This window comes from Pecten maximus, chromosome 6 (assembly GCF_902652985.1).
Source record: "Pecten maximus chromosome 6, xPecMax1.1, whole genome shotgun sequence".
Classification (NCBI taxonomy): Eukaryota; Metazoa; Mollusca; class Bivalvia; order Pectinida; family Pectinidae; genus Pecten; species Pecten maximus.
In genome coordinates, this window is record NC_047020.1 from 6,802,549 (window position 1) to 6,829,248 (window position 26,700).

General features: G+C 42.2%; 1 protein-coding gene across 2 annotated transcripts in view; it reads left to right on the forward strand.

Annotated features, from left to right (window-relative positions):
- LOC117328836 (transcription factor SPT20 homolog) overlaps positions 1–15,670 on the forward strand; it is a 28,410-nt gene extending 12,740 nt beyond the window's left edge. The window contains exons 16-25 of one of the 2 annotated variants that reach the window (XR_004533057.1): positions 2,360–2,450; positions 4,758–4,878; positions 5,906–5,958; positions 7,499–7,708; positions 8,020–8,348; positions 9,304–9,427; positions 9,711–9,859; positions 12,361–12,559; positions 14,036–14,348; positions 14,383–15,670. Coding sequence is in view for 1 of the 2 variants with exons in the window: in XM_033886408.1 (XP_033742299.1) it covers positions 2,360–2,450; positions 4,758–4,878; positions 5,906–5,958; positions 7,499–7,708; positions 8,020–8,348; positions 9,304–9,427; positions 9,711–9,859; positions 12,361–12,559; positions 14,036–14,295 (1,536 nt within the window). In the remaining variant the exon portion in view is untranslated. Of the gene's footprint in view, positions 1–2,359; positions 2,451–4,757; positions 4,879–5,905; positions 5,959–7,498; positions 7,709–8,019; positions 8,349–9,303; positions 9,428–9,710; positions 9,860–12,360; positions 12,560–14,035 lie in introns of both variants that reach the window. The other variant, XM_033886408.1, reaches the window with a different exon arrangement.
- Positions 15,671–26,700: the final 11,030 nt, after the last annotated feature.

Consider the following 26,700-nt stretch of genomic DNA (forward strand, 5'->3'; position numbering starts at 1 on the left):
AACTACTACACAGGTACGTTACTGTAGGTCTAACTACTACACAGGTACGTTACTGTAGGTCTAACTACTACACAGGTACGTTACTGTAGGTCTAACTAATACACAGGTACGTTACTGTAACTCTAACTACTACACAGGTACGTTACTGTAACTCTAACTACTACACAGGTACGTCACTGTAACTCTAACTACTACACAGGTACGTCACTGTAGGTCTAACTACTACACAGGTACGTTACTGTAGCTCTAACTACTATACGGGTACGTTACTGTAACTCTAACTACTACACAGGTACGTTACTGTAACTCTAACTACTACACAGGTACGTTACTGTAACTCTAACTACTACACCGGTACGTTACTGTAGGTCTAACTACTACACAGGTACGTTACTGTAGGTCTAACTACTACACAGGTACGTCACTGTAACTCTAACTACTACACAGGTACGTCACTGTAGGTCTAACGATCGCACAGGTACGTTACTGTAACTCTAACTACTACACAGGTACGTCACTGTAGGTCTAACTACTACACAGGTACGTCACTGTAACTCTAACTACTACACATGTACGTTACTGTAACTCTTAACTACTACACAGGTACGTCACTGTAGGTCTAACTACTACACAGGTACGTTACTGTAACTCTAACTACTACACAGGTACATTACTGTAGCTCTAACTACTACACAGGTACGTTACTGTAACTCTTAACTACTACACAGGTACGTCACTGTAGGTCTAACTACTACACAGGTACGTTACTGTAACTCTAACTACTACACAGGTACGTCACTGTAGGTCTAACGATCGCACAGGTACGTTACTGTAACTCTAACTACTACACAGGTACGTCACTGTAGGTCTAACTACTACACAGGTACGTCACTGTAACTCTAACTACTACACATGTACGTTACTGTAACTCTTAACTACTACACAGGTACGTCACTGTAGGTCTAACTACTACACAGGTACGTTACTGTAACTCTAACTACTACACAGGTACATTACTGTAGCTCTAACTACTACACAGGTACGTTACTGTAACTCTTAACTACTACACAGGTACGTCACTGTAGGTTTAACTACTACACAGGTACGTTACTGTAACTCTAACTACTACACAGGTACATTACTGTAGCTCTAACTACTACACAGGTACGTTACTGTAGGTCTAACTACTACACAGGTACTTTACTGTAGGTCTAACTACTACACAGGTACGTTACTGTAACTCTAACTACTACACAGGTACATTACTGTAGCTCTAACTACTACACAGGTACGTTACTGTAGGTCTAACTACTACACAGGTACGTTACTGTAGGTCTAACTACTACACAGGTACATTACTGTAACTCTAACTACTACACAGGTACATTACTGTAGGTCTAACTACTACACAGGTATGTCACTGTAGGTCTAACTACTACACAGGTACGTTACTGTAGGTCTAACTACTACACAGGTACGTTACTGTAGGTCTAACTACTACACAGGTACTTTACTGTAGGTCTAACTACTACACAGGTACGTTACTGTAACTCTAACTACTACACAGGTACATTACTGTAGCTCTAACTACTACACAGGTACGTTACTGTAGGTCTAACTACTACACAGGTACGTTACTGTAGGTCTAACTACTACACAGGTACATTACTGTAACTCTAACTACTACACAGGTACATTACTGTAGGTCTAACTACTACACAGGTATGTCACTGTAGGTCTAACTACTACACAGGTACGTTACTGTAGGTCTAACTACTACACAGGTACGTTACTGTAGGTCTAACTACTACACAGGTACATTACTGTAGGTCTAACTACTATACGGGTACGTTACTGTAGGTCTAACTACTACACAGGTACGTTACTGTAACTCTAATGATCGCACAGGTACGTTACTGTAACTCTAACTACTACACAGGTACGTTACTGTAACTCTAACTACTACACAGGTACGTTACTGTAGCTCTAACGACGATGATACACTGTGATATGCAGAGGGATAATAAAGTTCCCAAGGTATAGGTTGCTTTCAGTTAATTTTTTGGTCATCATTCAAGTTTAAAGGGTCAAAGGTAAAACTGAACCACATGTGAAAATAACAGGGTTTTTTTTATCAGATTATGAACCTCTCTGTCAATTTTGTTCACCATAGTTCCAATTTCATGATATCAAGGCAGTGAATATGTTGTAATATTTGGACCATTTTTCCAAATAAAGATGCTGAAGATACTAGAAAGAATGTATATGAATTCAAATTATAATTTCCCGTAAGTACCAGATTTAAATTCTATATTAACACTATAGCTACAATACACCTCGTTTTCTTTGTTTACAAAAGCCTGACCCTCAGAGTGGAACTACAGCTGCTGGACTCCTGGCTGGCAAGAGAAACGTCCCCATACAACTCTCACTGACCATAGCTCCAGCAGGTAACATCCCTCATACAACTCTCACTGACCATAGCTCCAGCAGGTAACATCCCCCATACAACTCTCACTGACCATAGCTCCAGCAGGTAACATCCCCATACAACTCTCACTGACCATAGCTCCAGCAGGTAAACTCCCCCATACAACTCTCACTGACCATAGCTCCAGCAGGTAAACTCCCCCATACAACTCTCACTGACCATAGCTCCAGCAGGTAACATCCCTCATACAACTCTCACTGACCATAGCTCCAGCAGGTAACATCCCCCATACAACTCTCACTGACCATAGCTCCAGCAGGTAAACTCCCCCATACAACTCTCACTGACCATAGCTCCAACAGGTAAGACATCCTAAACATCCTCATACAACTCTCACTGACCATAGCTTTAACAGGTAACACATCCTAAACATCCTCATACAACTCTCACTGACCATAGCTTTAACAGGTAACACATCCTAAACATCCTCATACAACTCTCACTGACCATAGCTCCCACAGGTAACACATCCTAAACATCCTCATACAACTCTTACTGACCATAGCTTTAACAGGTAAGACATCCTAAACATCCTCATACAACTCTCACTGACCATAGCTCCAGCAGGTAACATATCCTAAACATCCCCATACAACTCTCACTGACCATAGCTCCAACAGATAACATATCCTTAACATCCTCATACAACTCTCACTGACCATAACTTTAACAGGTAACACATCCTAAACATCCTCATACAACTCTTACTGACCATAGCTCCAACAGGTAACACATCCTAAACATCCTCATACAACTCTCACTGACCATAGCTCCAACAGGTAACACATCCTAAACATCCCCATACAACTCTCACTGACCATAACTTTAACAGGTAAGACATCCTAAACATCCTCATACAACTCTCACTGACCATAGCTTTAACAGGTAAGACATCCTAAACATCCTCATACAACTCTTACTGACCATAGCTTTAACAGGTAAGACATCCTAAACATCCTCATACAACTCTCACTGACCATAGCTCCAGCAGGTAACATATCCTAAACATCCCCATACAACTCTCACTGACCATAGCTCCAACAGATAACATATCCTTAACATCCTCATACAACTCTCACTGACCATAACTTTAACAGGTAACACATCCTAAACATCCTCATACAACTCTTACTGACCATAGCTCCAACAGGTAACACATCCTAAACATCCTCATACAACTCTCACTGACCATAGCTCCAACAGGTAACACATCCTAAACATCCCCATACAACTCTCACTGACCATAACTTTAACAGGTAAGACATCCTAAACATCCTCATACAACTCTCACTGACCATAGCTTTAACAGGTAAGACATCCTAAACATCCTCATACAACTCTCACTGACCATAGCTTTAACAGGTAACACATCCTAAACATCCTCATACAACTCTCACTGACCATAGCTTTAACAGGTAAGACATCCTAAACATCCTCATACAACTCTCACTGACCATAACTTTAACAGGTAAGACATCCTAAACATCCTCATACAACTCTCACTGACCATAGCTTTAACAGGTAAGACACCCTAAACATCCTCATACAACTCTCACTGACCATAGCTTTAACAGGTAACACATCCTTAACATCCTCATACAACTCTCACTGACCATAACTTTAACAGGTAAGACATCCTAAACATTTGCCATACAACTCTCACTGACCATAGCTTTAACAGGTAACACATCCTAAACATCCCCATACAACTCTCACTGACCATAACTTTAACAGGTAAGACATCCTAAACATCCTCATACAACTCTCACTGACCATAGCTCCAACAGGTAACACATCCTAAACATCCTCATACAACTCTCACTGACCATAGCTCCAACAGGTAACACATCCTAAACATCCCCATACAACTCTCACTGACCATAGCTCCAGCAGGTAAGACATCCTAAACATCCTCATACAACTCTCACTGACCATAGCTCCAACAGGTAACACATCCTAAACATCCTCATACAACTCTCACTGACCATAGCTCCAGCAGGTAACATTCCCCATACAACTCTCACTGACCATAACTTTAACAGGTAACACATCCTAAACATCCTCATACAACTCTCACTGACCATAACTTTAACAGGTAAGACATCCTAAACATCCTCATACAACTCTTACTGACCATAGCTCCAACAGGTAACTTTTTCCATATAGCTCTCCCTGATCTTAGCCCCAACATGTAACAAGTTCTGCTTGTGTGATGTAACAATTTAATGATATTGTTATTACAGTTTCCACATTGTTTTCCTTTCAGCCCCAGGGAGTACTTCACAGGCACCCAATCAGCTGCAGCTTAACATACAGAAACAGCCGACAGGCCACCAATCACAGCCGCTTTCTCGTCCCAAAGTCGGCCACCATGGAGTTAGCCAAAGGTGTGTTAATACAAACTTCCAATAAGATATACACTTAGGTTTAATGTCAAATATACACTGTATAGACAGATAAAAAAAAGTCTGTTTGTTTTCATTACAAGTGACTCTGTCCAGGTGTTTTTCTGTGTCAACACCTGATATTTTGACAACTTGAATTTTGTATTTGGATGTTGATTAACTATGAATATATGATCATCTATAATTTACACCTCCTGTAGTGAGTCTATCTGTATCTGGTAGTGAGTCTATCTGTGTCTGATAGTGAGTCTATCCGTGTCTGGTAGTGAGTCTATCCGTGTCTGGTAGTGAGTCTATCCGTGTCTGTTAGTGAGTCTATCCGTGTCTGGTAGTGAGTCTATCCGTGTCTGGTAGTGAGTCTATCCGTGTCTGGTAGTGAGTCTATCCGTGTCTGGTAGTGAGTCTATCCGTGTCTGGTAGTGAGTCTACCGTGTCTGGTAGTGAGTCTATCTGTGTCTGGTAGTGAGTCTACCGTGTCTGGTAGTGAGTCTATCTGTGTCTGGTAGTGAGTCTATCTGTGTCTGGTAGTGAGTCTATCCGTGTCTGGTAGTGAGTCTATCCGTGTCTGGTAGTGAGTCTATCTGTGTCTGGTAGTGAGTATCCGTGTCTGGTAGTGTGTCTATCTGTGTCTGGTAGTGAGTCTATCTGTGTCTGGTAGTGAGTCTATCCGTATCTGGTAGTGAGTCTATCCGTGTCTGGTAGTGAGTCTATCTGTGTCTGGTAGTGAGTCTATCCGTGTCTGGTAGTGAGTCTATCCGTGTCTGGTAGTGAGTCTATCCGTGTCTGGTAGTGAGTCTGTCTGCGTCTGGTAGTGAGTCTATCTGTGTCTGGTAGAGAGTCTATCCGTTTCTGGTAGTGAGTCTATCCGTGTCTATTGTCCTTTACTGCTAATAAATGCCATTTTCTTGCTGCAATAAGCTTTCTACCTATGTTGAGTCAAAGTAGATGTTTAGGATTTTTACAGAACAAATAGGGTTATTAGCTTGATGTAAACCCCTACTTGTTACAGGTCTGTACCCAACACACCGGAACAGAGTCCAGCGTCCACCCCTACATCAACAGGTATGTTTCTTGTTAGAATTACACAATGTCTCCTTGCTACTTTTGGAATGATTTCTAACTCACTTGCCAGGTGGCCAATCAATATCGTGTTGGGATGCGATATCCATAGATTGTAATTCAAATTATCAGATTATCAAAATAATAATATAATGATATGATGAGATTATGATGTCACAAATAACAATATAGAGTGCTTCTCCTGAACGGCACTTCAGGGTTGCTCTTTTAATCCCAATTTGTCCTGATGAAGCCTTTGTGAGAGAGGCGAAATTAATAGACAAACTAAACACCCACCTAAAGGTAATGCGTGAGTTTGTTGGAATTAATTGATGTACATTATCAAAATATTTTAAGTCGAAAATGACCTAACAAACTAATCATTTGGACACAACTTGATTCAGAGTTCTGGATGAAGCCTACTGAATACATGTATAGATAAAAGATTTGAGCTGTCTTGACAAAAGAGCTGGGTATATCATGGGAAATAAGAGGTGAACATCATAATACTTCTGTTATGTGTTGTGATGTTTTTGCCTGAATTGTTGTAAAGTCATTGTTGATGACAGTGTATAACTGATTGATTTTTATTAGGTCACCAGAGACAAAGTCTCAAGTGACCTATTCTAATTGCCTTTTGTCCGTCGTCGTGCGTCGTGCGTCGTGCGTCCGTAAACAATTTACATTTTCGACTTCTTCTCCAAAACCCCTAAACCAAATTCGTTGAAATTCGGCAGGAAGCTTTTATGGCTAAAGGTCAACCAAAATTGTGAATTATATGGTCCCCACCCCCAAGGGGCCTGAGGGGCGGGGCTAAAAAGGGTCAAATTGACTAAAACTTCAAAAATCTTCTTCTCTACTCTCAGATATGGTGGAATCAAACACTTTTCATAGATGGAAGGGTCTTAAGGTACTTTACCAAAATTGTGAATTTCATGACCCAGGGGTCTCACGTTTGCCCCTGGGGAGGGGGTAAACTTTACTATAGTTTATATAGGGAAATCACATTTTTGACTATAATTTGTTGGATTTCTATTGGAATTCATTCAAACTTGGTTAACATTATCAGCATGGGAAAACAGATTGATGGTATACACCTGTTGGCCCTGACTGACCCCCAGGGGCTGATGGGCGGGGCTAAAAAGGGTCAAATTGACTGAAATTTAAAAATCTTCTTTTCAAGACCCAATTAAGATAGAATCAAATACTCTTCATAGGTGGAAGGGTCTTATGGTGCTTTACTAATGTTATGAATTTCATGACCCTGGGGTCACAAGTTTGCCCCTGGGGAGGGGATAAATTTTACTATAGTTTATATAGGGAAATCACATTTTTGACTATTATTTGTTTGATTTCTATTGGAATTCATTCTAACTTTGTTAACATTATCAGCATTGGATGACAGCTTAATGGTATACACCTGTTGGCCCTGACTGACCCCTAGGGGCTGATGGGTGGGCTCAAAAGGGTCAATTAGATTAACTGAAATACTTCAAATCTCAGGTGACCGTTAAGGCCCATGGGCCCCTTGTTTTGTTTACAGTTCAGGGTCAGCTGTTTCCTCAGGGTCTGACGTCTGTGACCTCAGTCCACAGTGTGAAGACTCCGATCCCCACCCCTACACCTCCACCCAACACAACTCTCACCAACCCTAGCCCCAATGTACAGAGTAGGAAGCAAGGGGTAGACAACTCCAATATCACCCAGCTCCAACAAAGCCTTCAGCAAGCTGGAAATATTACATTTGTTCAAAGTGAGTCTATTTTATTTGCATTTAGTTTTTATTGACCAATATTGATAATTAAAGATAACTAGACAAACATTTGCCCTATCATTGTTTTCAGTGCATACAATACTTTGTTTCAATACAAAATATGGGCCACATATAAAATAACAGTTGTTACAGATGTAATTGTGAAATAAGATGTGTAGCTATGTGGAATGTCATAGAACAGGCAAAAGTAGATGTGCAGAGAATTTGTTAGGCATGACATTGAGAATCCTGTACTATTCTGAAAGTTTAAGGATGATATGTAAAAATTAACCTGACTTCCTCTATTCTAGCCACAGAGGGCAGCACTGGTCAGCCAACACTTAGCCAACAGCCAATCACAAACATTAATATAGCTAACATTGGCCTGCCTTCCAATATCATCCAGAACATCACTGGTATACAAGGCATGAATTTAGCCAACCTTCAGGGCTTACAGAACATGCAGGTGTCCCTGTCTGTCCCTGGGGGTAGCATCCCCGTCCCTCTCAGTCTCATCAACACTAATGCTGGTGTACTACAGAACCACACAGGTATTTTTGTCAGCTCCCTACCCAGCGGTATTGTGTCTTCATCCACAACCACATCATCACCCATAGTATCCTCAGCATCTATTGCACAGGTAAGTCAGATAGGGTACACACTTATTTGTGTCTGAATGTAACTTACTGATACAATAGCAAAGTGGGATTCCTGATGATTTTTGGAAATTGGTGTAATTTTGGAATTTTTAAGCTACCTAATGGAATAGGATTATTTTTGGGCAGCAAAAGTAGAAAATTTGGGGGGAGGGGTGGGGGTGGGGCTATGGAAGACAAATGTTGCTGGAGGTGTGGTTCTCACTTAAAAAAATACCAGATTTAAAGATCAAGATAATTTTCATGCCTCATTTGGAAAACAATAAACAATGTACACCAGTCTTCATTTTGGACCCAGATATATAGGAATGAAAACACTGATATGTTACAGAGCCTATATACCCTAGTGTATATCAAAGTGAACATATCTCTTAGTACTGAAATTGGAAACTTTAATTGTATGACACTTCATCAAGGTGTCCTGTTCTAGTATGAGAGGAGTGAGAGATCAGAGGAGAAATCAGAGGAGTGAAAGATCAGATGAGAGGTGAGAGGATTGAAAGATGAGATGAGTGAGAGATGAGATGAGAGGAGAGGTGAGCAGTGAGAGGAGATATGAGCAGTGAGAGATGAGAGTAAAGGTGAGCTGTGAGAGATGAGAGTAAAGGTGAGCTGTGAGAGATGAGAGGAGAGGTGAGCAGTGAAAGATCAGAAGAGAGGTGAGAGGAGTGAGAGATCAGAGGAGAGGTGAGCAGTGAGAGATCATAGGAGAGGTGAGAGATCAGAGGAGAGGTGAGAGATCAGAGGAGAGGTGAGAGGAGTGAGGATCAGAGGAGAAAGAGAGGAATGAGGAATCAGAGGAGTGATATTGGATTTCATTGGAATAAGAGAAGATTCTGATTTAACCAGTGAACAGATAAGACAGACAATATAAGCATGATGATGATTTTGATAAGTTTTGAATGTAATTGAAAATAATATTCAATTGGTTTTCAACAGGCATCATCATCAGGTGCTAGTGCACCGACGATGGTTACCATGGTAACTGCGATACCATCAGTAACTGATCCTGGCTCCACCACAAATACGACAACAGTAGCATCCAGTGGTGGCCGCACATCAGGTTTGTTGTTTCATCTTGTTATTTTCAGATTTCCCAGCTCATTTGTCTGTCATATGTACAAAATTTTGAGTGGGATAAAATTTTCAGGAAACGCTTGGTCAGGGAGATGACTAACTTAATCAAGGTAATTTGTTGGCATGATTTACTGTCACTATAAAGTTAGGTTGTTATATATTATATGCCCTACTCCAACATTATTTTAAAATGTTTCTTATTTCTTTTTTGAAAGGAAAATTTTACTAATTCTGGTGTGCTTTTAAGTGATGTAAAATGTCTGCTGTAGGAATCGCTAACAACCCAACCTCAGTGCTGCCCCCTGCTGGTATGCTCTCACTTCCGCTGGGGTCAATTGGTCTGGGTCCTTTCATGTCTGGAATCAAGCAGCAGGCAGGGACCAGTATACGGGCACCAACCACTCTACCGCTGCTGCAGGTAAGTCCTATCAAACTAGCCAACACATGCTCATCGTCAGAGACCCACAGGTAAGTCCTAACAAACTGGCCAACACATGCTCATCGTCAGAGACCCACAGGTAAGTCCTATCAAACTGGTCACCACATGCTCATCGTCAGAGACCCACAGGTAAGTCCTATCAAACTGGTCACCACATGCTTATCGTCAGAGACCCACAGGTAAGTCCTATCAAACTGGTCACCACATGCTCATCGTCAGAGACCCACAGGTAAGTCCTATCAAACTGGTCACCACATGCTCATCGTCGGAGACCCACAGGTAAGTCCTATCAAACTGGTCACCACATGCTCATCGTCGGAGACCCACAGGTAAGTCCTATCAAACTGGCCAACACATGCTCATCGCCGGAGACCCACAGGTAAGTCCTATCAAACTACCCAACACATGCTCATCGTCAGAGACCCACAGGTAAGTCCTATCAAACTACCCAACACATGCTCATCGTCAGAGACCCACAGGTAAGTCCTATCAAACTACCCAACACATGCTCATCGTCAGAGACCCACAGGTAAGTCCTATCAAACTAGCCAACACATGCTCATCGTCAGAGACCCACAGGTAAGTCCTATTAAACTGGTCACCACATGCTCATCGCCGGAGACCCACAGGTAAGTCCTATCAAACTGGCCAACACATGCTCATCGTCAGAGACCCACAGGTAAGTCCTAACAAACTGGCCAACACATGCTCATCGTCAGAGACCCACAGGTAAGTCCTATCAAACTGGTCACCACATGCTCATCGTCAGAGACCCACAGGTAAGTCCTATCAAACTGGTCACCACATGCTTATCGTCAGAGACCCACAGGTAAGTCCTATCAAACTGGTCACCACATGCTCATCGTCAGAGACCCACAGGTAAGTCCTATCAAACTGGTCACCACATGCTCATCGTCGGAGACCCACAGGTAAGTCCTATCAAACTGGTCACCACATGCTCATCGTCGGAGACCCACAGGTAAGTCCTATCAAACTGGCCAACACATGCTCATCGCCGGAGACCCACAGGTAAGTCCTATCAAACTACCCAACACATGCTCATCGTCAGAGACCCACAGGTAAGTCCTATCAAACTAGCCAACACATGCTCATCGTCAGAGACCCACAGGTAAGTCCTATTAAACTGGTCACCACATGCTCATCGCCGGAGACCCACAGGTAAGTCCTATCAAACTGGCCAACACATGCTCATCGTCAGAGACCCACAGGTAAGTCCTATCAAACTGGCCAACACATGCTCATCGCCGGAGACCCACGGTAGATTGTACTACGCTACACTTATCACATCGTCGGAGACCCACGGTAGATTGTACTACGCTACACTTACCACATCGTCAGAGACCCACGGTAGATTGTACTACGCTACACTTATCACATCGTCAGAGACCCACGGTAGATTGTACTACGCTACACTACACTTATCACATCGTCAGAGACCCACGGTAGATTGTACTACGCTACACTTATCACATGGTCGGAGACCCACGGTTGATTGTACTACGCTTCGATACACTTATCACATGGTCGGAGACCCACGATAGATTGTACTACGCTACGCTACACTTATCACATGGTCAGAGACCCACGGTAGATTGTACTACGCTACACTTATCACATGGTCGGAGACCCACGGTTGATTACACTACGCTACGCTACACTGATCACATCGTCAGAGACCCACGGTTGATTGTGCTACGCTACGCTACACTTATCACATGGTGGGAGACCCACGGTAGATTGTGCTACGCTACGCTACACTTATCACATGGTGGGAGACCCACGGTTGATTACACTACGCTACACTTATCACATCGTCAGAGACCCACGGTTGATTACACTACGCTACACTTATCACATGGTCGGAGACCCACGGTAGATTGTACTACGCTACGCTACACTGATCACATCGTCAGAGACCCACGGTTGATTGTGCTACGCTACGCTACACTTATCACATGGTGGGAGACCCACGGTAGATTGTGCTACGCTACGCTACACTTATCACATGGTGGGATACCCACGGTAGATTGTACTACGCTACACTGATCACATCGTCAGAGACCCACGGTTGATTGTGCTACGCTACGCTACACTTATCACATGGTGGGAGACCCACGGTTGATTACACTACGCTACACTTATCACATCGTCAGAGACCCACGGTAGATTGTACTACGCTACACTTATCACATGGTCAGAGACCCACGGTTGATTACACTACGCTACACTTATCACATGGTCGGAGACCCACGGTTGATTGCACTACGCTACGCTACACTTACCAACCGTGTGTAAATCCACAATCAATTATATGGTAATGAAATGTTTATAGAATTGTAACATTGTATGGTCAAAAAGGGAAAAAAATGCTACAAAAGTGAAAAAATAGTAGTCAGTGAAATACAATATGTATTAAAAGCTTTTTGCATAAATGATGGAAATGATCATTTTTCTAACAGATTCAGGGACAGCATGGCGGGATACAGATTCAGGGACAACATGGTGGAATTCAAATTCAGGGACAGCATGGCGGGATACAACTTTTGGGACTTCAGCAGCAGAGACCTCCGCTGAAAACAGGAACAGCTAATCTGACCTCTCAGCAGGCTGGTCAACAGCTTAGTGGTGCTAAAGTGGCTGTTTCCATACCAACCACAGGTAGGTCATGTCAGGATTGTCCAGTAATTTACCTGTAGGCTTCATACCAGATGTCCAGTTTGGATTTGAACTATAATGCTATACTAAAATAGATCTACATCAAAATGTGTTAATGAAGTCGTGAACAGAAAAATACAATAGCTAAAATGCCAGACATATCAATATACTGTATAGCTGGTTATTTTCGCAGGTCTAAATGATTTGAGATTTTTACTTGAAATGAGAAAATTAAATTTACACAAATTAAATTTTCGCGATCCAGAGCTATGATAGTGTCTTATTTTCGCAGTTAATGTCCCCGTATTTTTAGGTGCTGTGAAACAGCAACCTTGAGCGATCATCGCCAAATTTCGCTAGAACAAATTCATTCGGAACTCTTGGGGTGATCTAAATGTCGCTTATTTCAATGATAAATCCTGATGAGTTCAGGATGGGACCGGAAATATTTTTTCCCAAAAAACACAAACAACACACTAACCAATCTTTTCTCCTTCTGCGAAGTACTTGTTTTATGATTAAGTAATATGATTCACGCTTTTATATGTTTGAAGACATTTGTTGAATTTAAATGAATTGTAGAAAAACAGCTTTAATCATGCACAATGATCTGTTTTATCACTGAGTATTCCGACCTATTTTCTGTGCAAGCTTGCTTCCTGGTTTGTGCAAGGGGAGGTAACTCGTATACACTCTAGTTGATGCAACCTGGGAAAGTCACCACGAGCTCTTGGGTTGATAAAAATGGCCCTCGGCTGTCGAATACTGTTTTTAGTCTTGGATTTTCCAATTGAGAAATAGGCCACACAAAAATTTCTGTGCTGGTTGAGTTGCTTGAAGTGATTTTTAGTGATATACCTTTCAAGCAATATATACCCATGTATGGCAAATAATACCTTTATCAATAGAGACATTCTTTTTGCTAAATGGGTATTTTCGTAGATGATTTCCCGAATGCTATATTTAACAATTCAAACAATGGTGGAACCTGGGATATATATCAGCGCGACTCAATAGGATGTTATTCTATCATGTAAATCTTGTGTGTCTTACATTCTAATTTAACAAATCAATTTACAAACAATGTTTTCTTAAAAGTCATACTAATATTAATTATATATAATATGCTTGCTAGTGGCGGCCCTGATATTGTCATCTATATCATGGATGATATTTACGCTTGTCATATTATAACACAGATCAATTTTTCGTGATCACGTCTATGACCCCAGAATCAGCGAAAATATCATCCTCACAGAAATAAACAGCTATACGGTATCATGTTATGCTAAAAGATGTAGATTTAGAATGTCATGAAAATTTGTAAAAATGAGCTTGCATCTATTGAAAAATCATTTCGTGATGATTGGGTATTCCAGACATATCTTCTAGTTAAGGTCATAAAAAGGTTTGAAAATATTTACCATGATTAATGATGTTATGATGCGACAGTTATTTGTAATTATTTTACTATTGCAGGGGTGTTATCTGCCCAGAACTTGGCTGGCCACCAGGTAGCAACACTGTCTCAGTTAAAACCAGGCCAGGCACCAGGGGGCACACTTCAGCCACAACAGTTGATGCAGCTACAGGCTACGCAGCTGACATTTAACAAACAACAGCCACTCCAGCTTCATCCAATACAACTGAAACCACAACAGCCCCAGCAGTTAGTCCCTGGCGGCATCAACAAATCCAAGAGCAAAAAACGCACTACTCCCACCCCACCTAAACACTGATTCAATTCTTACAACTTAAAGTGCTTACAGCTGGTCTCTGGGGACATTGATATGTCCAAGATTTAAAAAAAGAACAACAAATTACAAGTCCAACCCCACCTAATCACCAATCTTAGCTATACACTTCAAAATGTCAGAAGTTCCTGGGTATATGAACAAGATTAATACTGCCTCTACTCCACCTAGACACTGATTCTATCCATACTACTTGAAATGCTAGCAACACTTCCATAGGGACACCTCATAGGAAATACCTATTTGTCTACAGTGGTTTATAGAAGGGAGATAACTCTGTTACATATTCATACATACAAAATGTAATAGGGTTTATAGAAGGGAGATAACTCTGTTACATATTTATACATACAAAATGTAATAGGGTTTATAGAAGGGAGATAACTCTGTTACATATTCTTACATAATAGGGTTTATAGAAGGGAGATAACTGTTACATATTCATACATATTAGGTCCTACTGGTGAAACTGGGGTAACTACAGGTTTCCTCTCTATCCGTCTCGTAGTTGGGTATGTAACTCCAAAGTTTGTCAGCGCTTTAGCAGCTTCATTCCCTGAGGGATTTTGATGACCGTACTATCTCTGAAAAGTCCTAGTTTGAGTATGCTTGTTGTTTTAAGCTGATATGAGATGAATGTGATATAATTTACCACATCATCAGTTGTAAAGAAGTTTCAGGATTACTTTGAATGAATTAGATAAAAAGTAATAAAGATTTTCCAGCGTTCCCATTTTATTATACATATTAATAGATGTTATGAACTCAATGACTTAAACTATGCCACATGGGCTTAATTAAGGTCCATTTGATTTTGCTTGACTAGATATTGGGTCTGATTATTTTCCATTCTGTTTCAGGTAAATAGCAATGTATAGTCTAAGGAGTTTTGTTATTAAGAAAGCATTAGGACACGTTTCCTAGTCTGAGATAATTCAAAATAGACTGGTCGGTGTATGATCCCCCATTTTATTACAATATCAAGAAGTACAGCATTCGCTGTGAAAAAGCATTTCTACTGCCCCTCCAGTGCTGGCCTGATCTCTATGATGTATGACTTCAGTCTGATGTCATAAGAAACGTTATATTTAGGTTACAGGGGAGTGTACACTGCCCGTGTGATCAGTTTATATTGTGATGTCTCTAAAGACAACTATGGATAGAACTTGTCTGTCTAAACAGTCTAGTGTCCATCGTTTATGTGCTGTTTTTAAGTATTTTACATGTCTAATGTGAATTCAATGATTTTATTGTAAATATTATAATTTTTTATACCAAACATAGTCATTTTAATATGTTGTCAAATGGATTCTAAAGTGTACATTGAACTTATTTGTAAAATAAAACAATCTACATTGTATTGTATTTGTCAGTCATTAATACATCGTGACTTTTTTCTGTTGTACTGTGGATTACTGTCTGTATCATGTTCTGGTTTAGGGGAGTTACTAGTTGGAAGTATGTAACTATGACAGAGAGCCTAATACCTACGATCACTATATAGGTTATAACGGTAAATTTGAATCCTTACAAATCACACAGATACTGTAATAACACTGGTATCAATACATTTATGACAAATGTCAGAGAGCCTGATACCTAAGACCACTATAGGGACAGTAGGTTATAACAGTAGATATAATTCCTTACAAATCATAATACTAGTATCAATACATTTCATCTACATGTTCACAATAGAACTATGAACAGAAAATGGAAATTCAACAGTTGGAAAAAATTGCTTGTTGGAGTCACGGGAAGTCTACCCTCATTGATTAGAGGACAGCTAATGTGGACCATGTAATGAAAATAATAACATTTCGTATATGTCACCAACAACAGAAAGACATACTTATGAGAGGGATGTCAAGGCTGTGGAAATTGACCAGAACGACAAGCAGTAGGGATATCAATACCATATGACATGATGAGACTGGACTATGCATTGAAGCAAATGTTAAAAGGCTGCACTTTAAATTAGTAATAAGAGTGTAAAAAACAAAAACAAAACTATGATGTGTGAAGGTCATTGTTATAATCTATGTGAGAAGGCCATACTTACAAATGTGTCATCATTACACATGAACTTATGGCGGAATATAAACAATATTTGTCTGAAGGTCATTGTTAGCTCACCTGGTTCAATGTCATATTAGCATGGTAGCATTCTTATGGGGTAGGGATTCAAAATTTTAGAAATGGTGGGACTGATCCCCTGGAGATCTGAGGGACAGGGCCAAAAGGGGTCAATTTTGCTTAATTGATATAAACAGCTTCTTCTCTGGAACTAAGCAATAGATATCGCTCATATTTGTATGGTAGCATCATTATGTGGGGATTCAAAATTGTATGAATGGGGGACTGATCCCCTGGGGGCCCGAGGGGCAGGGCCAAAAGTGGTCAATTTGGCTAAATTGCTATAAACAATTAATTGTCTGGAAGTAAGTAATGGATATCGCTCATATTTGACTGGTAGTATTCTTATAGGTTTGGGATTCAAAATTTTACAAATGGTGGGACTGACCCCCTGGGGCCTAAGGGGTCCATTTAGCAATATTGATATTAAGGACTTCTTTTCTGGAACTAAGCAATGTATGAAATTGATTTTTCTGTGGTAACATCCAAAGGAGGCTTGGATTCAAATTTATACAAATAATGGGGCTGACAACATAATCTTACATCAACAAATAAAACTATTAGCAAATGGAACATAAACATTATTTTGATATTTGATAAAAAAAGAAACCGGGCGAGCGATATAGGCCCTCTGGGCCTCTTGTTCCTTGTGTATGAAGGTCATTGTTCCTTGTGTATGAAGGTCATCGTTCCTTGTGTATGAAGGTCATTGTTCCGTGCGTATAAAGTCTGGAGGTCATTGTTCCTTGCGTATGAAGATTTGAAGGTCATTGCTCCTTGCGTATAAAAGTCTGGAGGTCATTGTTCCTTGCGTATGAAGGTTTGAAGGTCATTGTTCCTTGCGTATGAAAGTCATTGTTCCTTGCGCATGAAGGTCATTGTTCCTTGTGTATGAAGGTCATTGTTCCTTGCGTATGAAGGTCATTGTTCCTTGTGTATGAAGGTCATTGTCCCTTGCGTTTAGGGTCATTGTTCCTTGTGTATGAAGGTCATTGTTCCGTGCGTATGAAGGTTTGAAGGTCATTGTTCTTTGCGTATGAAGGTCATTGTTCCTTGCGTATGAAGGTCATTGTTCTTTGCGTATGAAGGTCCTTGTTCCTTGCGTATGAAGGTCATTGTTCCTTGTGTATGAAGGTCATTGTTCCTTACGTATGAAGGTTTGAAGGTTATTGTTCTTTGCGTATGAAGATCATTGTTCCTTGCGTATTAAGGTCATTGTTCCTTGTGTATGAAGGTCATTGTTCCTTGCGTATGAAGGTCATTGTCCCTTGCGTATGAAGGTCATTGTCCCTTGCGTTTAGGGTCATTGTTCCTTGTGTATGGATGTCATTGTTCCTTGCGTATGAAGGTTTGAAGGTCATTGTTCTTTGCGTATGAAGGTCATTGTTCTTTGCGTATGAAGGTCATTGTCCCTTGCGTATGAAGGTCATTGTCCCTTGCGTTTAGGGTCATTGTTCCTTGTGTATGGATGTCATTGTTCCTTGCGTATGAAGGTTTGAAGGTCATTGTTCTTTGCGTATGAAGGTCATTGTTCTTTGCGTATGAAGGTCATTGTTCCTTGCGTATGAAGGTCATTGTTCCTTGTGTATGAAGGTCATTGTTCCTTGCGTATGAAGGTTTGAAGGTTATTGTTCTTTGCGTATGAAGGTCATTGTTCCTTGCGTATGAAGGTCATTGTCCCTTGCGTATGAAGGCCATTGTCCCTTGCGTTTAGGGTCATTGTTCCTTGTGTATGAAGGTCATTGTTCCTTGCGTATGAAGGTTTGAAGGTTATTGTTCTTTGCGTATGAAGGTCATTGTCCCTTCCTCGTGAAGGTCATTGTCCCCTGCGTTTAAGGGTCTGAATGTCATTGTTCTTCGTGTATGAAGGTCTGGAGTTCCGTGTGTATTATTGTCCTCGTTTATGAAAGTCATTCTCTCATCTTCCTGAAGGTCATGGTTATGTGCAGGTATGGGGAATTTTCTTTGCGTAGCTTGTGTAGTCTTGTTTTTGGCGTTAGGGTGTGTGGAAGATTTTGGAGTTTGATTAGTTGGAGGTAGTTATGTCATATTATGTATATAACATAAAGCTTTGATTAGCCTCAAACAACGCACACAGGCACTTAGTACAAATTCCAAACCAGCGTTCCATACATAATTACGATAGGTATAAAGTGATCACGGACGATTTGATACATATTACAGAGCAAGCTAACATTCCAAATACATAACAATAAAGCTATATGTACATCACGGACTAAATGCCCTGATGACTGTATTGTGGTAATGTCGATATAGTCCTGAAATCCCGTCGGTGTAACATCGTCCTGGATGAAACCAAATTTATTTCTCGTCTTCGTGTTTAATGATAAGAAATTCCCGTGCCAAGCAGACTTTTTGTCGATTCCATGAATCAAAGATCTCATTTTTCGTGACGGAAGTTCCACCATATAAACATCACACCACGACAAATATGTACAATAGACCCGTTACAGGCTGTTGTCTTCTGACATTCACCGGCGCCAGAAATAATTCCCATGCGTCACCTAGTTCTGGCGCCCACATCCCAAACTACAAGTGAAGTAATAGTTATATCATTAGCTTGTCTGAGTTCCTTCTGAGATTTAATATACCCATACCGACAATAAACCTTGGAATAGATATCGTGTTTGTTATGCAGTCTATTTTATCTTGTAAACGACAAACGGTGCCCCGCTGGTTATGTTTATATATGAACAGCTTGCCGATTTCATTCCAGCCCCAATTTGTGTCTATCTTAAAATGTACGACATACAACCTGCTGTCGATGGATGGGACAGGAACTAACACCCGATGTGTTTTAGGAAGTGGCAGCTAACGTGGAGCGCCTAGGCAGAATTGAGGACACGGCTGCTTCCCCCATTTTCTCCATTTCTTTACTACTTTCCTTTCATAACGCTCTGATATTGACTTTACATGCATCTTGTTCACAAACCGAGACAAACAGAAGTCTCTCAAATTAGTGTTTTCTGGCACCAGTCCGTGGCATTTCAGTGCGATTACACTACAAAAGATTACGCTTACGGTCTCATGATTCGTGGATAATATCCTCACATGACCATGACTGTTACGAGGATGTCAAACTGTAAATAAATACTGTACTGTACTTAAAACCTCGCTTGTCGCTAATGAAAAAAATGACGTCTGATTTTATCAAATGCTTGTAATACAAGTAAAAAGAGACAGGCATTGCAATGGGCGCTACACGCGCATACAAAATTGCTTTACGGGATACGCTTCCTGGGTGTCTGTAAATCTACTATCGTCATGAAGATCCAAATCATCAGAGTATTACCGAGAAGACCGCGTCTTTCTCCCACAGTTCACCGGTTTATCTCCAGTTTTAGACGTGAGAGATTTCTCTGTCAACCCCTAGGGTATGACAGATTGCACGCGCTAACCTTCTAAACCGGAAGTACTTACGGAAGTATTTTTTGAGTGACGTCACTAATAGTTCCCGCGTTGTTATTTAATGTCAAATATGCGTATGAGACACAGAGTTTTATGAGATGACAAGACGTACTGTTGTTAACATCAGAATAGTATCACTGATACCTTATTTCAGTGTCTGAATAAGTATTGTGAATTGATTTTAGACATATGTTTCCTTGTGTAATGATATTTTTGGGCTGTGATGGGTACTTTTTCAAATGAGGGCGTTTACAAACATGCCTCGACCACCGATTCGATATGCAAATAATTGAAGTGGTGGGAGAAAAATAAGAAATCTCAGCCCTCTATGACTGAGTATCACCGGGAAGTTCCCGTCTATCACTGAGTATCACCAGTAAGTCCCCGTCTATCACTGAGTATCACCGGGAAGTTCCCGTCTATCACTGAGTATCACCGGTAAGTTCCCGTCTATAAATGATTATCACCGGGAAGTTCCCGTCCATCACTGAGTATCACTAGGAAGTTCCCGTCTATCACTGAGTATCACCGGGAAGTTCCCGTCTATCACTGAGTATCACAGGGAAGTTCCCGTCTATCACTGAGTATCACCGGGAAGTTCCCGTCCATCACTGAGTATCACAGGGAAGTTCCCGTCTATCACTGAGTATCACCGGGAAGTTCCCGTCTATCACTGAGTATCACCGGAAGTTCCCGTCTATCACTGAGTATCACCGGGAAGTTCCCGTCCATCACTGAGTATCACAGGGAAGTTCACGTCCATCACTGAGTATCACAGGGAAGTTCCCGTCTATCACTGAGTATCACCGGGAAGTTCCCGTCTATCACTGAGTATCACCGGGAAGTTCCCGTCTATCACTGAGTATCACCGGGAAGTTCCCGTCCATCACTGAGTATCACCGGGAAGTTCCCGTCCATCACTGAGTATCACCGGGAAGTTCCCGTCTATCACTGAGTATCACATGGAAGTTCCCGTCCATCACTGAGTATCACCGGGAAGTTCCCGTCCATCACTGAGTATCACAGGGAAGTTCCCGTCTATCACTGAGTATCACCGGTAAGTTCCCGTCTATCACTGAGTATCACCGGTAAGTTCCCGTCTATCACCGAGTATCACCGGGAAGTTCCCGTCTATCACTGAGTATCACCGGGAAGTTCCCGTCCATCACTGAGTATCACCGGGAAGTTCCCGTCTATCACTGAGTATCACCGGGAAGTTCCCGTCTATCACTGAGTATCACCGGGAAGTTCCCGTCCATCACTGAGTATCACAGGGAAGTTCCCGTCTATCACTGGGGGTTCGGACAACCTCAATGTCACAAAAAAACGCGATGTTAACAATCAGCAGGGGTTCGGACAACCTCAATGTCACAAAAAACGCGATGTTACCAATCAGCAGGGGCTCGGACAACCTCAATGTCACAAAAATATCGCGCTGGACGCAAGGAGATCCCGGAAGTATTTCTAGATAAAAGCAGTGAAAGTGGCCGATAGAAGAGGAAATGAAGGATGATCTTAATATTATTGACATGACAGGTCTTCTGTAAAAGCTTAAATCTAATCTTGTACCTGCAACACAGGCGTCTGCCTCGATTAACTGGTCTCAAAACCTTTTACGACGTAACGAACACAACGGTCTAGAGAGGATAGCCAACAAGTTCCCAGAGAGGACACCGTCTAACCTCTCCAGCGTTGGGTTTTATGTCTGAACCGCAAAACTTCGGCTTCCAGTCTAACAGATTAATTGGCATGTGCTGACTGTGCTGAAAGAATTTGTAGACGTCCTGGAGATGGAACTAAGAAAGAAATGGGACTAGAACAAATGCTTCAATCCTTGGCAGCAGTCAGTGATGCCACGTATAGAGAAAGGTTTTCAAGACACCGAAAGCAAACGGAGAGAACTTTGGGAGACGGCGCGGTTCTTGACATCACTAAGGCACCTATCGCCCAGACGTCCTGGTATTCTTATTGAACAATGGTAGATGTAATCGTGCCAAAGAAGAAGTCAGCACAACAATAGTATGTCAATGACGGGAAGAGTAGAGACTAGAGGGTTGATAACATGTCAATGACGAGAAGAGTAGAGACAAGAGGGTCGAAAGCATGTGAATGACGGGAAGATTAGAGGCTAGAGGGTCGATAACATGTCAATGACGGGGAGAGAAGGGGGTCGATAGCATGTCAATGACGGGAAGAGTAGAGACTAGAGGGTCGATAACATGTCAATGACGGGAGGAGTAGAGACTAGAGGGTCGATAACATGTCAATGACGGGAAGAGTATAGACTAGAGGGTCGATAGCATGTCAATGACGGGGAGAGTAGAGACTAGAGGGTCGATAGCATGTCAATGACGGTAAGAGTAGAGACTAGAGGGTCGATAACATGTCAATGACGGAGAGAGTAGAGACTAGAGGGTCGATAGCATGTCAATGACGGGAGGAGTAGAGACTAGAGGGTCGATAGCATGTCAATGACGGTAAGAGTAGAGACTAGAGGGTTGATAGCATGTCAATGACGGGAAGAGTAGAGACTAGAGGGTCGATAACATGTCAATGACGGGAAGAGTAGAGAATAGAGGGTCGATATCATGTCAATGACGGTAAGAGTAGAGACTAGAGGGTTGATAGCATGTCAATGACGGGAAGAGTAGAGACTAGAGAGTCGATAGCATGTCAATGACGGTAAGAGTAGAGACTAGAGGGTTGATAGCATGTCAATGACGGGAAGAGTAGAGACTAGAGGGTCGATAGCATGTCAATGACGGGAAGAGTAGAGACTAGAGGGTCGATAGCATGTCAATGACGGGAAGAGTAGAGACTAGAGGGTCGATAGCATGTCAGTGACGGGAAGAGTAGAGACTAGAGGGTCGATAGCATGTCAATGACGGGAAAAGTAGAGACTAGAGGGTCGATAGCATGTCAATGACGGGAAGAGTAGAGACAAGAGGGTCGATAGCATGTCAATGACGGGGAGAGTTAAGTCTAGAGGGTCGATAACATGTCAATGACGGGAAGAGTAGAGACTAGAGGGTCGATAGCATGTCAATAACGGGAAGAGTAGAGACTAGAGGGTCGATATCATGTCAATGACGGGAAAAGTAGAGACTAGAGGGTCGATAACATGTCAATGACGGGGAGAGTAGAGACTAGAGGGTCGATAGCATGCCAGTGACGGGAAGAGTAGAGACTAGAGGGTCGATATCATGTCAATGACGGGAAGAGTAGAGACTAGAGGGTTGATAGCATGTCAATGACGGGAAGAGTAGAGACTAGAGGGTCGATAGCATGTCAATGACGGGAAGAGTAGAGACTAGAGGGTCGATATCATGTCAATGACGGGAAGAATAGAGATTAGAGGGTCGATAACATGTCAATGACGGGAAGAGTTGAGACTAGAGGGTCGATAGCATGTCAAGTGACGGGAAGAGTAGAGACTAGAGGGTCGATAACATGTCAATGACGGGAAGAGTAGAGACTAGAGGGTCGATAACATGTCAATGACGGGAAAAGTAATGACTAAAGGGTCGATAGCATGTCATTGACGGGAAGAGTAGAGACTAGAGGGTCGATAGCATGTCAATGACGGGAAGAGTAGAGACTAGAGGGTCGATAGCATGTCAGTGACGGGAAGAGTAGAGACTAGAGGGTCGATAGCATGTCAATGACGGGAAGAGTAGAGACTAGAGGGTCGATAACATATCAATGACGGGAAGAGTAGAGACTAGAGGGTCGATAACATGTCAATGACGGGAAGAGTAGAGACTAGAGGGTCGATAGCATGTCAATGACGGGAAGAGTAGAGACTAGAGGGTCGATAGCATGTCAATGACGGGAAGAGTAGAGACTAGAGGGTCGATAGCATGTCATGACGGGAAGAGTAGAGACTAGAGGGTCGATAGCATGTCAATGACGGGAAGAGTAGAGACTAGAGGGTCGATAGCATGTCAATGACGGGAAGAGTAGAGACTAGAGGGTCGATAGCATGTCAATGACGGGAAGAGTAGAGACTAGAGGGTCGATAGCATGTCAATGACGGGAAGAGTAGAGACTAGAGGGTCGATAGCATGTCAATGACGGGAAGAGTAGAGGCTAGAGGGTCGATAGCATGTCAATGACAGGAAGAGTAGAGACTAGATGGTCGATAGCATGTCAATGACGGGAAGAGTAGAGACTAGAGGGTCGATAGCATGTCAATGACTGGAAGAGTAGAGGCTAGAGGGTCGATAGCATGTCAATGACGGGAATAGTAGAGACTAGAGGGTCGATAACATGTCAATGACGGGAAGAGTAGAGGCTAGAGGGTCGATAACATGTCAATGACTGGAAGAGTAGAGACTAGAGGGTCGATAGCATGTCAATGACGGGAAGAGTAGAGACAAGAGGGTCGATAACATGTCAATGACGGGAAGAGTAGAGACTAGAGGGACGATAACATGTCAATGACGGGAAGAGTAGAGACTAGAGGGTCGATAACATGTCAATGACGGGAAGAGTAGAGACTAGAGGGTCGATAGCATGTGAATGACGGGAAGAGTAGAGACTAGAGGGTCGATAGCATGTCAATGACGGGAAGAGTAGAGGCTAGAGGGTCGATAACATGTCAATGACAGGAAGAGTAGAGACTAGATAGTCGATAGCATGTCAATGACGGGAAGAGTAGAGGCTAGAGGGTCGATAACATGTCAATGACAGGGAAGAGTAGAGACTAGAGGGCCGATAGCATGTCAATGACTGGAAGAGTAGAGGCTAGAGGGTCGATAACATGTCAATGACTGGAAGAGTAGAGAATAGAGGGTCGATAGCATGTCAATGACGGGAAGAATAGAGACTAGAGGGTCGATAACATGTCAATGACGGGAAGAGTAGAGACTAGAGGGTCGAAAGCATGTGAATGACGGGAAGAGTAGAGACTAGAGGGTCGATAGCATGTCAATGACGGGAAGAGTAGAGGCTAGAGGGTCGATAACATGTCAATGACAGGAAGAGCAGAGACTAGATGGTCGATAGCATGTCAATGACGGGAAGAGTAGAGACTAGAGGGTCGATATCATGTCAATGACGGGAAGAGTAGAGACTAGAGGGTCGATAACATGTCAATGACTGGAAGAGTAGAGGCTAGAGGGTCGATAGCATGTCAACGACGGGAAGAGTAGAGGCTAGAAGGTCGATAACATGTCAATGACGGGAAGAGTAGAGACAAGAGGGTTGATAGCATGTCAATGACGGGAAGAGTAGAGACTAGAGGGCCGATAGCATGTCAATGACGGGAAGAGTAGAGACAAGAGGGTTGATAGCATGTCAATGACGGGAAGAGTAGAGACTAGATGGTTAATAACATGTCAGTGACGGGAAGAGTAGAGACTAGAGGGTCGATAGCATATCATTGACGGGAAGAGTAGAGACTAGATGGTTGATAACATGTCAATGACGGGAAGAGTAGAGACTAGAGGGTTGATAGCATGTCAATGACGGGGAGAGTAGAGACTAGAGGGTCGACAGCATGTCAATGACGGGAAGAGTACAGACTAGAGGGTCGATAACATGTCAAAGTAGAGGCTAGAGGGATGTCCAGATTGTCTCTGTTGAACTGGACTACTGAGGAATTCCAAGTGTTAACAGCTTTGGCAATGAGAGGAAACTACGGATTTACACCCGGAAAACAGATTACGGATGCAGTTGCTTTTGTATAGAGTTGAAAAAATATCATCCAAGATGAATGCCATCCTAAGACGGGAAGTGATTTGTCCAATCGCGTTGACTCTCCGTCTGCGAGGCATTCCAGATTAAAACGACTAGCGACATGCTGATGTAACCGACGAAGTACGACTGCGGAGTCTGCGATCAGCGATGGAAACTTTACATCAGGTTGTTATTAAGACTAATTACCAACATATCAGCTTTCTAACTGATGTCTTACATTTTCTATAGCAGCTTGCAGTGAGCGATCAATGGTAACCGACGGCACAGGAACGGAACAATGACGTAATTAGTCGTTAACACGGTGCTGTCAGGCTGAAACTAATGTTCTGTATTCAACAAGGTACAACTTGGTAAAGACGAAAATAGATTTTAACACATACAGGTGTGAATAGGAGAGAATTAATTTAATATCTCGTTTACTGATTAATTTTTCAAGTACACATGGATCTATTGTCACACGTGTCCGTATAACGTGTTTCACACTTTTATCGTTTGTCACCATCCCACACTTACCAAACACATGAAGTAGAACTCATTTGATAATACTTATTACTATCTACACTCTCAGTACAGAACGAGCCTATCAGAAACACATTTCGCAAGTAGTGAGTGAAACGCCTTATTGCGGTGATGATCTACCGTAGTTTTAATAGCCAGGTCTAAGGAGGAGCGAGGAGCCTGCTGTATTTTATAGAGGAGATACAGGAGACGTGTGTACACCACCGAACAGAGCGGAACATTGTCAGCAGCGGAACCACAACATCACTGTACAGTGTCAGTGTTACGGTTGGACTGTGTCAGTGTTACGGTTGGACAGTGTTAGTGTGACGGTTGTACAGTGTTAGTGTGACGGTTGTACAGTGTCAGTGTGACGGTTGGACAGAGACAGTGTTACGGTTGGACAGTGTCAGTGTTACGGTTGGACAGTGTCAGTGTGACGGTTGGATAGTGTCAGTGTTACGGTTGGACTGTGTCAGTGTGACGGTTGGACAGTGTCAGTGTGACGGTTGGACTGTGTCAGTGTTACGGTTGTACAGTGTCAGTGTGACGGTTGGACTGTGTCAGTGTTACGGTTGGACTGTGTCAGTGTGACGGTTGTACAGTGTCAGTGTTACGGTTGTACAG